The following is a 17601-nucleotide window of genomic DNA, read 5'->3' on the forward strand; positions in this document are numbered from 1 at the left end:
AACCATTTAGTTTACTTATAAGGGCATCTTTGGATTGGAGACATGCCAGTGTATCACCAATACATAAAAGAAGTTCTAGGAGTGAAGTTGGTAACTACAAACCAGTTAGTTTGACTTCGGTGGTAGGAAATACCTTAGAGGCAGTGATTGATTTAGAATTCAGGGGCATTAGATAGGTATGGCATTCTGAAGGATACACAACATGGCTTTGTTAAGGGTAAATCATGCTTAACTAACTTAGTAGGGTATTTTGACACTAACACATGAGCTGGATTTAGGGAATAATTTCGATATAGTTTATTTGGATTTTAGCAAAGCATTTGACTGGGTCCCTCATGAGAGGTTACTGTATAAGTTTGAACAGGTTGGGATTACTGGTAAGATTCTAAGATAGATTGCTGGGTGGCTGTAGAGGCCAGAGGGTTGTGATTAATGGATATTCTTCAGATTGGTGTAACATTTGGGAGTGGGGTCCGGGTCCCTCAAGGATCAGTTCTTGGACCACTGTTATTTCTCATTTTCATAAATGACATCGACGAAGGGATAGAAGTCGTGGTGACAAAGATTGGCAGAGTTGTTAATGATCAATGCCAAACAGCGCTCTGTTTGGATAACTTGATAACTTGAACAGACTTCATAGATGATCAGAGAAATGGCAGCTATGTTTTAATGCTGCTAAATGCAAGGTTTTACACTTGGGGAACAGCAACCAACAAATAAATTATACACTTGGTAGGATTGAATTAATTAAAAACAGTGGAGGATCTGGGAGTTACAATACGGGCAGATATGAAGTTTTCTGAACAGTGTAAACAGGCAGCCAGGAAAGCCCATGGTGTCCAGTCAATGATTTATTGACCGCTATCCTGTAGAGATAAGGTCATAATCCCACTGTATAAGACAATTGTACAACCACATTTTGGAATACTATGTTCAAGTATTCCAAAGATCTCATCTGAAAAAAAGACATTGTGCTTCTTGAAGGGGTCCAAAGATGGGCAATTTGAATGGTGAGATCAGCAGAAGGACGATTGTATGAGGAAAGACTCAATTTATGTGGTCTACAGAGCTTGGCAACCAGGCACATCAGAGCTCACCTGATTGAGGTTTATAAAGCTTTGAGAGGGATTAGTAAAATGAATGAAGGTGTAATTCTCTCTGTTCTAAAGAATTCCAGAACTAGGAAGTCATAAATTCAATTTATTGGACTTTGGAGGTTAGATTGGATTGTAGGAAGTTTTCTTGTAGCCAGCGAGTCGTTGAACAAGCTGGAACAAGTTGCCCCAGCAGGTAGTTGAGGCTGACAGTTTGAACAAATTCAAAGGTCAACTGGATACTTACCTGTGTGAGGAGGAAAGTATATAATTTGTATTTTCTTTTCTATGTGGTTTTTTTTTTTTTTTTTTGCAGTACAGCAGAAGCCCGTGTCTTCATTGCACTATACACTGGTGTTCAAAGAAAGTGCATCACCCCTTAAAATTGTAATTGTCGCCCGAATAACGTAAGTATATGGCAATATTTCTTACAGATTACATCAAATAAGATTGACACGCATAGGTAGTGGCGTAATATTGCATCAGCTGTTACTTTCATCTATATAAGCACGCTCTGCAAGAGTTGCAGTCATTCCTTGCTTGTGTCAGGATGGCAAGTTATGTGCAGTTGATGCCACGAAGAAAGAGTGCTATTGTTGCTTTACTTGAGGAAGGATATTCTTTCCATCATATTGCTTATAGAGTGTCTTGTAATCAGTCGACAATGAGTAGATTTCTTTCCAAACTCAAGAATACTGGTTCTGCTGATAGGAAAAAAGGAACCGGATGCAAATGAGTCTCTACGCCAAAACAGGACTGCATTTTGAAGCACTTATGCCTTAACCATAAAAACTTTAAAACCATAAAGCTTCTTTGTCTGAGCTGAAAAGAGAATGGGAAGAACATACAGGAGTGGCTGGGCAGCAAGTACAGTAACAGTCAGAAGATGCCTCTTCAAAAATGGACTTGTAGCCTGTCATCCTAAGAAGCCCCTCCTCACACAAAAAATTAAAAAAGACCTGATTAATTTGGTGTAAGGATTATGTCAAATGGACCCCAGAGCAGTGGAAGTCAGTTATTTTCTCGGATGAGAAGAAATTCAACTTGCATGGCTCTGATGGCAGACAAACGACTTGCCATAGATGTGGTGAAGAATACCATCCAGACTGTATGGTGTCTACAGTGATATTCCCTACCAGCCAGTGCCTCCGTAGCCAGGTGGGCAGGAGCAGCAGTGCGTAGCACACGCTTCTTGATTAGACCGGGGTTCGAGCCCGTGCCCACCAAATACGGAGGATGCGGAAAGGTCAGGGAATGACCACCGCATATTCCCGGAGCAGTATGGCCTTAGTTGCTAATGCTCCTTAAAAAAAAAAAAAAAAAAAAACCCTACCAGCCAAATGATATGGGGGTACATTTCGTATCGCGGAGTAGGTCACTTGCAGTTTATAAAAGGTTCCATAAATGCCAATGGATACCTTGCCTGGCAACCCAAAGGTCGCGGGTTCGATTCCTGCCTCGGGCTTGGATCAAAGTACTGCAAAAACCTTGGGAGGTGCATTATGGCCACAGAAGCCTATGCGCCAACAACTACCAAAAAAAAAAAAAAAAAATGGATACCTGGCTATATTGGGAGGCAAATTGCTGCCAAACATTAGACACCATTTCAACCTGCCAAGTAACTGCATCTTTCAGGACGACTCTGCACCTTGTCATCGGGCAAAAAGTGTAAGTAGGCACTTCTGTAGTTACTTTAGCTTCATTTCTGCATTAGAGGTTCGACAGTAATGTGTTTACATTTGTTACAGGTGAAAAAATGGTTGGAAGAACGGTCCATTACAACTCTTAGCTGGAGAGGAAACAGCCTGGACCTGAATCCTATAGAGAACTGTTGGCATCGTGTGGAATCTGCAGTTTCCAGAAAGAAACCAAAGACCCTTCGTGAACTTCAGGAAGCCATAATTCATGTTTGGAACCACAAACTATCAGTTGATTATCTTCAGAAATTGATCTTGTCAATGCCTCGACGGTGTGCTGCTGTCATCAGGGCCAGAGGCGGTTCAACTAAATATTAGTTTGCACCTGGGGAACTTTTCATTTTGTTTTCTATTTAAAATGATAAACTGAAGCAAATTCTGATAACATTTCAGTTTCATAATTGTTGTGTTTACCAAAACTGTTGTATAAAAGTTGCAAATGCTCATTTTGGAATATTTTGAGAGTACCTGTCAAATATTACTTAGCTTTGCCTTAACTATTAATAAATATCTTTTGTTTATATTTCTATTTGTGATGCTAGTCATTAATGTAACATACCGTCGCAAAAAAGGGTTAGAAATGTGAAATCCCTAGGTCATGCACTTTCTTTGAACACCAGTTTATGTTGAATGCTATTACTATTGCACTTACCTCTACTCTTTCCAAAGTAATGGAGAAATCCAACTACCAACTCAAACTCTCTCAACATTCCATCTGATCAATGAATGCCAATGTGGATTCCTCAGTGTGTATCCATTGGTGGTACATGGTTGTATGTTACTCACAAAACAACTGACATTTGTTTTGCTAGTTTCTCTTTGTTCTTTTGGTTGAGCAAAATATGTATGTATGTGTGACAGAGAAATTTCTAATTAGCCAGCCTTGTAGGGTTGAAATTATGACTTCAGGTTAAAACTTAACAAATATTTTAAGTGATTAGAACTACAAAACTTACAAACCACATTCTCCCAGTCGAAACCGGCAGCTGACTTTGAAATGAAACCTTGCTAAATCAGAAATGAAAACTCAAGTTTTCCAGTATTGATTTAGTAAAGTTTTACTCAGCAATCCTGATGCCATTTAGTCGTGTGATGCTAGCTGATATTTGGGAGGAATGTTTTCACTACAGCTGCTGATGTCATGGTATGTTTTGTCTTCGGTCTATTGAATATAGATTTTGTTTAAAGTGGGAGATCTAATGTTTTTGATATAGTAATTAAAAGTGTATCCTGCAACTACAGGGAATAGTGATTTAAGTAACATTCATATCATAAATATGTGTATGCAATTCCTTTTGTAGTTGGTCAGTTATGAATAGCAAACAGCGAGATTAACAATCAATTAGGGTGATCAGTACTCATTTGTAATGCATTAAGTCATTAAATGAAGTGTGTTGCATTGTTATTAATATATTTGAATTAAATAGCTTAATATGATGTACAATTAAGCTAAGCTATACATACGATCTAGTTATGATGTACAAGTTAGTGCAATTGCATCATTTCTGTATGTAGCCAACTATTTAAGTAGTTATAAATTGGCATCATTAAGGTATTGTGAATACCTTCAAACGAGTTGCCATGGTATTGCACTACCTCGAATAAGTAACACTTCATAGGAGAAGACTATTGTTACTTATTCTCAGCTTTGACAGTATGAGATATACTTAATGATGCCAATTTATAACTACTTAAGTAGTTGGCTACGTACAGAAATGATGCAATTGCACTAACTTGTATGTCGGTTAACTCCCTATGTAACCTGAGGCTTTAGCCTTAAACTAATCTGTAGCTTAATATTAGATTATGTATCATCTTTATATTTTTATTTTCACTGAAAGTATCGTCCACAATATTTTGATAGAATTATGATGTTGTTGGAATGGATGCAGAATGGAGGCCTTCCTTTGGTTTGCAGCTGCCAAGGTAAGTATTATTACTCTGTATTATTCATATCTCACACTTCCATATTTGTGTATGTGGTATTTATCAAAACCAAGATGATTCCAATACTATTTTTGTTTAGTTTGGTAACTGACCAGTTTCTGAGTTTGAGAGCCTTTCTAAGTTTTCTACTTTTTTTTTGTGTTTTTGAGAGTCACCTATAAACTGTACTTTTAGTACTTTTCTGTACTTTAAACTGTACTTTTAGTGTTAGTATTTTCTGTAACTGTGTGAAAGTGTGATATATTAAGTGAGCGCATGGATACTGTTCATAAACTACACACAGATGGTTATTTAAATATGCAAAAGTCATTTGATCAGTTAATTTTTAATATATTTTTCTATAGCATAAAGCTGAAAACAGTGCAGAATGCTCCTTATTGTTGCACACTACTATGTGTCAGACAACTCACTGCTTGCCACATATATGCCAATCTAAATTTCTACTGTAAAGCTGTGAGGATATGATTGTCATAATGAATGATTCAGTTCTGTTGTGTATACTACCAAATATATTGGCTGGGAGATTTCTTATAGGACTATGTGAGCTATTCTCGTTCAGCTGGTAGAGCTGAAGTTTGAGGTTCCCAAACTGGTATTGGGTGTTGATTGGCAAATGAGATAATAGACTTGTGCTTGAAGGAGACATTGTTCCAAAAAAGCCTCTTATACTCTCTGTTTCCATGAGACCTGTCAGTAGAATTGCCTCTGTTACATTCCACTTTCTAATTGAATCATAGGAAACGAAACCTAGAACTTAGTTACCTTGAGAACTAATGATTGAGGACACCTTAGAAACTAACTTTGGAACAGTATCTACCTTCTTAAGTGACTATGATAATGTTACAGAAATTCTTTTACATGAGTTTGTTAGTAATTCTGCAACTACTATACTAGTTAGTCATTCTCATCCCCTTGGATTTCCTTTTACATCTCCTTCCTATTATGGCAATATGAATATGATCAAAATATAAACTTATTTGGAGACAGGAGTGTTGGAAAGCAAACACAGAAGAAACCTGAAAAATCATTTCTTTATCAAAATAAAGCAATAGGCATGATAAGGTTTTCTAAAATAAATGCATAAAGAATAGTCACCAGACAGGAAAAAAAAAAATAATTAAACAGCCTTAGAAAGGAACAAACAAGAACTAAACTGATAAGTAGCTCTTGCTTTTTCTTTAACAGTCTAGTGGACATTGGTATATCCTGGCAAGCAAAAAAAAAATAAAATAAATAAAATAATAAAATACATAGAAATCAAAATGTCCATTAAAATTACATGAGTGTGAATTTTAGTATTCCTCGGTGATGCAGTTCTGTTCTGTTTTGATTTTCATTGTTGATTATATTTTAATTGTAGAAAGTATAATCCTAAAAAATCTTTTTGCCTCTGTGTTCATACAAAAAATGCATAGTTCTGGTTTCCCTTCAATTTTGTCCATTTTGTTACCCCAGAATTTTACTACAAAATAGTAAAGTTAATTAGGATTTTTTATTATATTTTGTTTTTAAAATTTTTTTTTTTGACAAAGATTGCTTTACTGAAGATATATATTATTGCTCTTGTTATCCAATGTAATATCAGAATATAAATTTTTTTAAGGTTTGCCCCATCTTAAACTGTCTTTCATTCCCTCCCCCATAAAAAATAACTGATTTGTAAACAGCATAATTATACAGATATGCCTGGTGCCATAAATTTTCATTGACACCTCCACTAGATTAAGTCATATAGTAACTGGGTAAGATTGAAGATAAAATGTTCATTAGGATTTTGTTGAATTAAAAATCGTTTAGATCACAATCATATCTATAGCTAAACTATTTACACATATACGTTGTAAATGTTGTAATCCATATACATTGTAATCCATACGTTGTAAATGAATCTTTTTCACTTCTCTAAAACACTCATTCCCATTTTACATAAAAATAAAACCATCAAGACCTTTTCTGTTAATTTAATCTGCAGAATTGTTCACAAAATAATTTTTCTGTTTGCTTTCTTCTCCAAAAGATCTGTAACAAATTTTGTTTGCTTTGTAAACATTGTGTTTTGTCTGGACTTCATATGATTTACCAACTCCATTAATCATAAATTAATTGGAAAATTAGAAAGGATGAGTCTTTGTGGGCAAAATTAATGTGCTACTAGGAGACTTAGGGTCTCCAACTACAAGGATCACTTTTTGATCCTATATTCCTCTTATTTTATATATTAAAGATATTGCTAGCATAGATATTCATATTATTTTTATTCTTTATACCTATTCTCCATATTAGCATTTAGCATTAGCATTAGTAGAGGCATTTGATGCAAGAAAGCAAGCTTATGCAGCATCAGCCAAAAAAATTAAAGTAAAATAAATAAATAAAAAATAACCACTTCCACTTCACCCCTCTGTTCGTTCGAAATACCTGTCCAGCCGAGCCTTAAACTTATTTAGGCTATCAACTTCCACGACAAGGGATGGAAGTCTGTTCCACCTACCAACCACCCGCTGGCTAAAGGCAAATTTCCGCACATCTATCCTACATCTGTCTTTCCTCAATTTGAATTTATGCCCTCTCAGGTGATTATTCTGAGCAAGAGGAAGAATCCCATCAGCATTGAGCATGCTCAAACCATTCAAGGCTTTGTACACCTCTATCAGATCACCTCGCTGCTGCCTAGTCTCCAGACACTGTAATTCGCAAAACTTAAGCCTTTCTTCGTAAGAGCACCCCTTTGTTCCATTCACTAATCTTGTTGCCCTTCTCTGTACTCGTTCCAGCAGCTCTACATCCTTCTTGAATGAGGTCTCCAGGCCTGTATACAGTACTCTAGGTGTGGCCTGACCATTGCCTTATACAAGGGAATAATCACCTCCTTATCCCTGCTAGAAAAATTCCTATATATCATTGACAATACACCATGAGCTACTCTTGCAGCCCGTCTGCACTGCTCAGAGAACTTCATATCTGCCTGCACCACCACCCCCAGGTCCCTTTCATTCTCTACCACTGTCAGTGTAGTACCACAGAGTTGATACGTTGCTCTGGGGTTGCTGTTTCCCATATGTAGTACTTTACATTTGTCAATGTTAAACTTCATTTGCCACCTCTCAGCCCATCTGCTCAACCTTTCCAGATCCTGTTGCAGCAGCATAGTGTCAGTAGTGTGCTTGACAACCCTGCCAACCTTCGTATCGTCTGCAAACTTGGACATTAAGCTTGATATACCATCATCAATATCATTTATAAATACAGAAAACAATAAAGGACCCAATACTGAACCCTGAGGGACTCCACTAATAACATTAGTCCACGATGAGCAGTGTCCATTGATTACCACTCTCTGTCTTCTCCCCCTCAACCACCCCTTTATCCATAGCAGCAATTTGCCTCCAATGCCACACTGCTCCAATTTGTGCAGCAGTCTTCCATGTGCAACAGTATCAAAAGCTTTTCTAAGATCCAAGTATATAATATCAAAGTTATTCCCTGCATCCAGTTATTTTGTGACTGCATCATAGTATCCAATCAAATTGGTCAGGCAAGACTTCCCCTTAACAAAACCATGCTGTGTCTAAGCTATAACTGAAGTCTTGTCTAGATGATCCTGCAGTGCTTCTTTAACCAGTGCCTCCATTAATTTTCCGGGAACAGAAGTTAAACTCACAGGTCTATAATTACTTGTGTCAGCCTTTGATCCTCCTTTATGAATTGGGGTCACATTTGCACATCTCCAGTCCATGGGTACCTCCCCTGAGTCCAAGGAAGCTCTCATAATTATGGCTAAGGGTTTGCTTACTTCCATTGCTGCCTCCTTTAATATAACTGGATAGATTCCATCCACCCCAGGTGCCTTTCTTGTGTTTATCTTCAACAATTTCTCCTCCACTTTACTCTCAGTTATTACAAGGTTCTCTAGCTTACTGCCAGAGTTGAATACACCTCTGGCATTCCCCTCGCTGAATAACTCCTCATGTGTGAATGTCGATTCAAAATATTCATTTAGTTTGTTAGCTACCTGAGCAGGATCATCAACAGTTGACCCATCGATATCAAGTGGACCAATCTGATTCATCCCCTTCCTTCTAGAGTTTACATAAGTAAAGAACTCTTTGCTGTTTTTCTTCGCATCCTTTGCCAAGGATTTCTCGTAATCTGCCTTCGCCTGCCTAACCTCCTTTGTAACTTGGTTACAGATCAACTTGTATCTATCATAGGCTTCTGTGTCTCGTGTTAATTTGTATGTATCTAATGCATTTTTCTTCTCTGCCATATGCCTCATTAGTTCATCATACATCCATTTAGGCCTAAACCTTGAACAATATTTCTTAGTTGGTATGTAAAGCCTAGTAGCTTCCAAGATAAGTTCTTTGAATGCTTTCCATTTTGAATTTGCTGTTGGTAACATCATCAGTTGATCCCACTGTATAGAATTTAAATACTGTCTCAGTCCACCGTAGTCGCCTTTACGAAAGCAATACCCCTTCTCTTTACCCCTAATGGTAGTTACCTCTTTGAGTAAATCCCACTTCAGAACACTGTGATCACTGCCACCTAGTGGTTCATTTATCTGCAGATTCTTAATGCATGAAGAATCACTACTGATAATCAAATCAAGAGTATTACTCCCTCTAGTTGCCTCCCGAACATGCTGATGTAGAAAACAATCATCCAATAAATCCACAAAAGCCTTGCTAGTGTGTGAGTGACCAGCCCCCAAATTCCAGTCAATATCTGGGAAATTAAAATCCCCCATAATAAGACTCTCTGATTTACTGGCCCACTCTATTTCTCTGTACAGTTTCTTATTATACTCATCAGAGTCATTAGGCCTATAGCACACTCCTACTCTCAATTTTGATCTCCCAATGCTTATGCCACACCAAACTGACTCGACACTGCACTGTCCAGCGATGTGACTGGCTTCACTTCATTGGATTTTATGTGTTTCTTAACTAATAGCATAACCCCTCCTCCCTTCCTATCCTGTCTATCCTTTCTGTAGACATTGTACTCCCCAACTTCCAGTTCTGCATTCCTTATATCTGTGTGACACCACGTCTCTGAAATCCCAACAATATCTGCCTTTGATGTTTTGAGCAATACCTCAAATTCATCAAATTTATTTACTAGACTCCTAGCATTGGTGTACATGCAAGTATACACGCACCTGCTCTTCCTCTTAGCCACCCTAACACAACCCATGTGTTTACTTGTACCCCAATGATTCCCAGCAGTCTCTGAAATATCCTGCATCTTATTTTCCAGGCTGCTGCTCATTCCAATAGAAGCAGTGCAAGAATCACTTTCTCCTCTGCCAGTGGCTACTGTTAATCTATTAGTCCTTGTATCCCCCCAATCTAGCAGTTTTCCGACCCTCCTAACACTGCCTCGATAGCATCAGCAAACATTCTTGCACCCTTTCTATTTAAGTGTATCCTATCCCTGTAGAAGCAGTCTCTCCTGTTAACAAGTACAGACCAGGCTGAAAAAAATTCTACCCTCTTGAGCCCTGCACAATCTTTCCAGTGCCGAATTGATCGACAGGGCTCTCATCATATACTCCCTCCTATCGTGTCTGGGCAGAATTGCAGACACTTTCAAATTCAACCCTAATTCACGGCTTTTTTTCATCAGTGACCTGTACTTGTTAAGTAATTCCGCCGGTCTCCTACTCTTAATATCATTAGTGCCAACGTGTACAACTATATCAGCTTTTGTGCCCTTAAAAGATGATATCTGCTCTACAACGTCATCAACCTTTGCCCCTGGCAGACATACCCTGGTCCTGTTCCACCTATCCTTTTTAGAAAGCATGTTTCCCGTTTCCCTGACAATAGAGTCACCAACAACTACTAGTTCCTTTGGGACCAGCGCATTCTGCCTTGGGGGCTGCCGCTGTGTTGCGCGATGATCAAGTGCAAGCTCTGGCATTGGTGTGGGCAGCTGAGAGCTTGATGGGCCCCTCACTTGTAATCCTTTGAGGGCATCCACCCTGTCCTTCAAGCTCTTATATAAGCCCATAACAATGCTGAGTTGACGCCTGATTTCCTTACACTCCTTGCATCGCGCACATACAAAGACATCCCCCATGGCAGTATCATGTCCCATACCTGACTGCTCCGCAAACATCAAGCAAATAGTGCATCTAAATAGTGCATATTATTCTATATACCAGTACCATCCGTGTTCATGACAAGTACTAAGCTTAATGTCTTACGATACTAGACAGACAAATCTTGACAAATCAGGTATTTCACTGTATACCAGTCATTTAAAAAATCATCATGTCCAGAGCCTCATGATAGACATGAAATAGCCATCACAGTAGCGGAAATTGGATTCCATTACAATTTACATTTAAAAAAATTGAGCTGAATAAGTACACTGCAATGATCAGATGCAAAATTCCTGGCATTGCAAGAGTTTTAATAAATGAGTGAATCTACTGATCCTCATACAACATAGTGTTTTTGTCTGGCAACACTAAGTTCCCCCAACTTTCAATCCTCATACAACACTGATACACCCTCACTTCACTTATAGCATTCTGGTGTGTAACAGTCATAATAAGCAATGTAAATTTAGGTAAGATCAGGTTGTACCAAAAATGGTGTGCATAGTGTTCTGAAATTGCTTGGTCTCCCTTAGAGCCCAATCTAGCTAAGCATTTTCTTAGAAATCTTCTTCCCTGTTTTTTCCCTCACACATTTAAAATGGCTTATATAATCAGCTTTGTATCGACACTTAGCTCGATAACTCATTTGAGTTTTCTTTTTCTCAAATTTACCTTTTAAGAAAGATTAGGATAGAGAAATCAAAAAGATTCAGGTGGATTTTACACTTTTTTTCTTTTTTTTCTAATATATGTTTATATACATATTGTATAGACAAGCTTTTCTATATATCATCCATCCAGTTATTTAATACAGGTCGACCATCACTAATCTGGCCACCGGTAATCCGGTTCCACCCCCAATTTGGACATAATTTCTGCGAACGTAATTTCAAACTTCCCGGGTTGGCACACCGACCTGCCACTACTGTTTTGGTGGCGTTGGTTACAGCATCAGCTGTTGATAAGAACTCGTAAACACTGGCAAGCCATTCCCACTTGTTTTTCTGCATTTTTTATTATAACCTGCTCACATTTAGCCCCAGCCATGGTTCCTGTGCATAAAGGAAATGCCTCTCGTGGTGTAAAGCACAAACACCGTACATTGTCCATAACAGATAAAGTTGAACTTCTGAAAAACTCAACAGCAGTGTCTGTGAGAAGTTTAACTCTGCTTAATTGTAAATTTAGCAATTTCTCTCAGTTCTTCTTATCTTAGTAATTTTCTTTTAGCCATTCCTTTTTAGATTTTTTTTTACAACACACTTATACAAACTTGTGAAAAAACACAACGCAATATGATGGATAATACAGCGCACTAACAAACTTGTTTTCACAAAATTTCTAACAATACTGACAAACTTATTGCGATTAGCATTAGTAGAGGCATTTGATGCAAGAAAGCAAGCTTATGCAGCATCAGCCAAAAAAAAAAAAAAAAAAACCCACTTCCACTTCACCCCTCTGTTCGTTCAAAATACCTGTCCAGCTGAACCTTAAACTTATTTAGGCTATCAACCTCCACCACAACGGATGGCAGTCTGTTCCACCAACCAACCACCCGCTGGCTAAAGGCAAATTTCCGCACGTCTATCCTACATCTGTCTTTCCTCAATTTGAATTTATGCCCTCTCAGGTGATTTTTCTGAGCTAGAGGAAGAATCCCATCAGCATTGAGCATGCTTAAACCATTCAAGGCTTTATACACCTCTATCAGATCACCTCGCTGGTGCCTAGTCTCCAGACACTGTAATTTGCAAAACTTAAGCCTTTCTTCGTAAGAGCACCCCTTTGTTCCATTCACTAATCTTGTTGCCCTTCTCTGTACTCGTTCCAGCAGCTCTACATCCTTCTTGAAATGAGGCCTCCAGACCTGTATACAGTACTCTAGGTGTGGCCTGACCATTGCCTTATACAATGGAATAATCACCTCCTTATCCCTGCTGGAAAAATTCCTGTATATCATTGAAAATACTCCATGAGCTACTCTTGCAGCCCGTCTGCACTGCTCAGAGAACTTCATATCTGCCTGCACAATCACCCCCAAGTCCCTTTCATTCTCTACCACTGTCAATGTAGTACCACAGAGTTGATACGTTGCTCTGGGGTTGCTGTTTCCCATGTGTAGTACTTTACATTTGTCAATGTTAAACTTCATTTGCCGCCTCTCAGCCCATCTGCTCAACCTTTCCAGATCCTGTTGCAGCAGCATAGTGTCAGTAGTGTCCTTGACAACCCTGCCAACCTTTGTATCATCTGCAAACTTGGACATTAAGCTTGATATACCATCATCAATATCATTTATAAATACAGAAAACAATAATGGACCCAACACTGAGCCCTGAGGGACTCCACTAATAACATTAGTCCACGATGAGCAGTGTCCATTGATTACCACTCTCTGTCTTCTCCCCCTCAACCACCCCTTTATCCATAGCAGCAATTTGCCTCCAATGTCACACTGCTCCAATTTGTGTAGCAATCTTCCATGTGCAACAGTATCAAAAGCCTTTCTAAGATCCAAGTATATAATATCAAAGTTATTCCCTGCATCCAGTTCTTTTGTGACTGCATCATAGTATCCAATCAAGTTGGTCAGGCAAGACTTCCCCTTAACAAAACCATGCTGTGTCTGAGCTATAACTGAAGTCTTGTCTAAATGATCCTGCAGTGCTTCTTTAACCAGTGCCTCCATTAATTTTCCTGGAACAGAAGTTAAACTCACAGGTCTATAATTACTTGTGTCAGCCTTTCATCCTCCTTTGTGAATTGGGGTCACATTTGCACATTTCCAGTCTATGGGTACCTCCCCTGAGTCCAAGGAAGCTCTCATAATTATGGCTAAGGGTTTGCTTACTTCCTTTGCTGCCTCCTTTAATATAACTGGATAGATCCCATCCACCCCGGGTGCCTTTCTTGTGTTTATCTTCAACAGTTTCTCCTCCACTTTACTCCCAGTTATTTCAAGATTCTGTAGCTTACTGCTAGAGTTGAATACACCTCTGGCATTCCCCTTGCTGAATAACTCCTCATGTGTGAATGTCGATGCAAAATATTCATTTAGTTTGTTAGCTACCTGAGCAGGATCATCAACAGTTGACCCATCAATATCAAGTGGACCAATCTGATTCATCCCCTTCCTTCTAGAGTTTACATAAGTAAAGAACTCTTTGCTGTTTTTCTTTGCATCCCTTGCCAAGGATTTCTCGTAATCTGCCTTCGCCTGCCTAACCTCCTTTGTAACTTGGTTGCATATCAACTTGTATCTATCATAGGCTTCTGTGTCATGTGTTAATTTGTAAGTATCCCATGCATTTTTCTTCTCTGCCATATGCCTCATTAGTTCATCTGACATCCATTTTCGCCTAAACCTTGAACAATATTTCTTAGTTGGTATGTAAAGCCTAGTAGCTTCCAAGATAAGTTCTTTGAATGCTTCCCATTTTGAATTTGCTGTTGGTAACATCATCAGTTGGTCCCACTGTATAGAATTTAAATACTGTCTCAGTCCATCGTAGTCGCCTTTACGGAAGCAATAACCCTTCCCTTTACCCCTAATGGTAGTTACCTCTTTGAGTAAATCCCACTTCAGCACACTGTGATCACTGCCACCTAGTGGTTCATTTATCTGCAGATTCTTAATGCATGAAGAATCACTGCTGATAATCAAATCAAGAGTATTACTCCCTCTAGTTGCCTCCCAAACATGCTGATGTAGAAAACAATCATCCAATAAATCCACAAAAGCCCTGCTAGTGTGTGAGTAACCAGCCCCCAAATTCCAGTCAATATCTGGGAAATTAAAATCTCCCATTATAAGACTCTGATTTACTGGCCCACTCTATTTCCCTGTACAGTTCCTTATTATACTCATCAGAGTCATTAGGCCTATAGCACACTCCTACTCTCAATTTTGATCTCCCAATGCTTATGTCACACCAAACTGACTCAACACTGCACTGTCCAGCGATGTCAACTGGCTTCACTTCCTTGGTTTTTATGTGTTTCTTAACTAATAGCCTAACCCCTCCCCCTTCCTATCCTGTCTATCCTTTCTGTAGACGTTGTACTCCCCAAATTGCAGTTCTGCATCCCTTATATCTGTGTGACTCCACGTCTCTGATATCCCAACAATATCTGCCTTTGATGTTTTGAGCAATACCTCAAATTCATCAAATTTATTTACTAAACTCCTAGCATTGGTGTACACGCAAGTATACCTGCACCTGTTTCTATTCTTAGCTACCCTAACACAACCCATGTGTTTACTTGTACCGCAATGGCTCCCAGCAGTCTCTGAAATACCATGCATCTTGTTTTTCAGGCTTCTGCTCATTCTAATAGAAGCAGTGCAAGAATCTCTTTCACCTCTGCCAGTGGCTACTGTCAATCTATTGGTCTTTGTCTCCCCCCAAGCTAGCAGTTTTCCGACCCACCTAACACTGCCTCAATAGCATCAGCAAATATTCTTGCACCCTTTCTATTTAAGTGTATCCCATCCCTGTAGAAGCAATCTCTCCTGTTAACAAGTACAGTCCAGGCTGAAAAAAATTCTACCCCTTGAGCCTTGCACAATCTTTCCAGGGCCGAATTGATCGACAAGGCTCTCATCATATACTCCCTCCTATCGTGTCTGGGCAGAATTGCAGACACTTTCAAATTCAACCCTAATTCTCGGCTTTTGTTCAAGAGGGACCTGTACTTGTTAAGTAATTCTGCCGGTCTCCTACTCTTAATATTATTAGTGCCAACGTGTACAACTATATCACCTTTTGAGCCCTTAAAAGATGATATTCGCTCTACAACGTCATCAACCTTTGCCCCTGGCAGACATACCCTGGTCCTGTTCCACCTATCTTTTTTACAAAGCATGTTCCCCGTTTCCCTGACAATAGAGTCACCAACAACTACTAGTTCCTTCGGGACCAGCGCATTCTGCCTTGGGGGTTGTCTCTGTGTCACGCGATGCCCAAGTGCAAGCTCTGGCATTGATGTGGGCAGCTGAGAGCTTGATGGGCCCCTCAATTTAGTTTCTTCGAGGGCATCCACCCTGTCCTTCAAGCTCTCATATAGGCCCACAAGAACACCGAGTTGTTGCCTGATATCGATACACTCCTTGCATCGCGCACACACAAAGACATCCCCCTTGGCAGTATCATGTCCCGTACCCGATTGCTCTGCAAACATCAAGCAAACAGTGCATTTTATAAGGCTGTGAGTCAGAGGACAACTGCCCCCCTCAGTTCTGCTCTGAGCCACAGCGCTTCCATTAGCTTGAGCCTTTTGCTTTGCTGCTCTGGTCTGAGTCATGATTCTATTAATTTATTAATTAATTATAATTAATTATGTTATGTTATTAATTATGTTAAATATCACAATGGCGGGAAAATTATGAACGGTAGCAGAGTTGAAACACGTGGAAACCTTTACCGATACTTTTATGCAATTACAAGGCCGAGTAAAGAATAAATACACCAAGTTAATCAGAAAATCACAAAATAATGTTATACTACTATGTTTGCGATTTTTGAGAGTTTATTTTATCATAATTAGTTTTATTGCAGCACTCACTGTGCATGCAATAAATTAATCACAAATGAACTTCATATGTATGCTGTAATAGCGTCACACGTATGTGGCTGACATGGCTTCTCAAGAAATAAAATAACCAACATATGTGGCCATTTTGGCCACATATGCAACATAAAAAAATACTTTTTATATATATATTTTAAGCGAAAAAACGACAACACTGACATTACAATATTTATTTTAGAATTACTAATCAAATTATTTCCTAAATATTTTTTGGCCCCTGGGGAATTTTTTTCTTAAACTAGCTTGGCAATCAACGTGTTAAAGGTAGAAGAAGGTAGTTAGCTGTTGGATAAAATGTATGTGCTAAAATAACCACCGGTGACCCGGCAAATTCACTAATCCAGCACCCCACAGGTCCCAGCGCTGCCGGATTAGTGATGGTCGACCTGTATAAGATTTGATAAGAGGAATTTATCCACTGTATATTAATTTTACAATAATTTATTTTTCTAGAATTAATGCCCTTTCACTTGTTGTTATAGGAGGATTCAACAGCAAAGAAGCTTTGCTTAGCTAGACCTTTTTTCATCTAGAATTCTTTTTTTAACTGTGTTATCATGATTTACTAGGAGGCAAATAAATTTACAATACTAACTCTTTTACAGTAAAAGATTACAATTTTAATACAGATTGATTAATATTGATTAATGATGTGTGCATTGCAGACTTTCCTTACTCCAGTTAGCTGTATGGGACTCTGTTTATATTTTGGATTGTATAGCCCTGTATGAAACTCTTCCAGAATCACACTGGAATTACCTGTCTAGTGAAATTTTCTGTAATCCTGGGATATTGAAACTAGGTAAGTTGTTTAATGTTCTATAATATCACTATTTGGAATTATTTAATATTAAGATTGACCGTATGATACAAAGAAAGCCAGAGGATTTTGCTGCACCAGCCAAAACGAAATAAAATATCGCTACTGTATGCATTTCCCCCTCTTCTCACAGGCAGTGATCCAACAGGCCTCTGAATTTCCCCAAACTATCTGCTACAACTACCAATGGAGGTAATTTATTCCACTGATTAACAACTTGCAGGCTAAAGGAAAACTTTCTACAGTCCAGTTTTCCAATTCGTTCCCTTAGTTTAAAATTAATGGCCTCTGGTTATAGTGTCTTAATTACCTTACCTTGGTAACTACAGAGCTAGT

General features: G+C 38.7%; 1 protein-coding gene across 5 annotated transcripts in view; it reads left to right on the forward strand.

Moving 5' to 3' along the window:
- The window catches only part of LOC150087743 (exonuclease mut-7 homolog), a 146862-nt gene that overhangs the window by 77565 nt on the left and 51696 nt on the right, over window positions 1–17601 (forward strand). For all 5 annotated transcript variants that reach the window (XM_090370113.1, XM_090370116.1, XM_090370115.1 and 2 more), the window contains 2 exons: window positions 4656–4717; window positions 17111–17247. In XM_090370113.1, the coding sequence (XP_090226239.1) occupies window positions 4656–4717; window positions 17111–17247 (199 nt within the window). The remainder of the gene's footprint in view (window positions 1–4655; window positions 4718–17110; window positions 17248–17601) is intronic.

This window comes from Mastigoproctus giganteus, chromosome 3 (genome assembly GCF_048544385.1).
Source record: "Mastigoproctus giganteus isolate SK-2022 chromosome 3, ASM4854438v1, whole genome shotgun sequence".
Lineage (NCBI taxonomy): Eukaryota > Metazoa > Arthropoda > Arachnida > Uropygi > Thelyphonidae > Mastigoproctus > Mastigoproctus giganteus.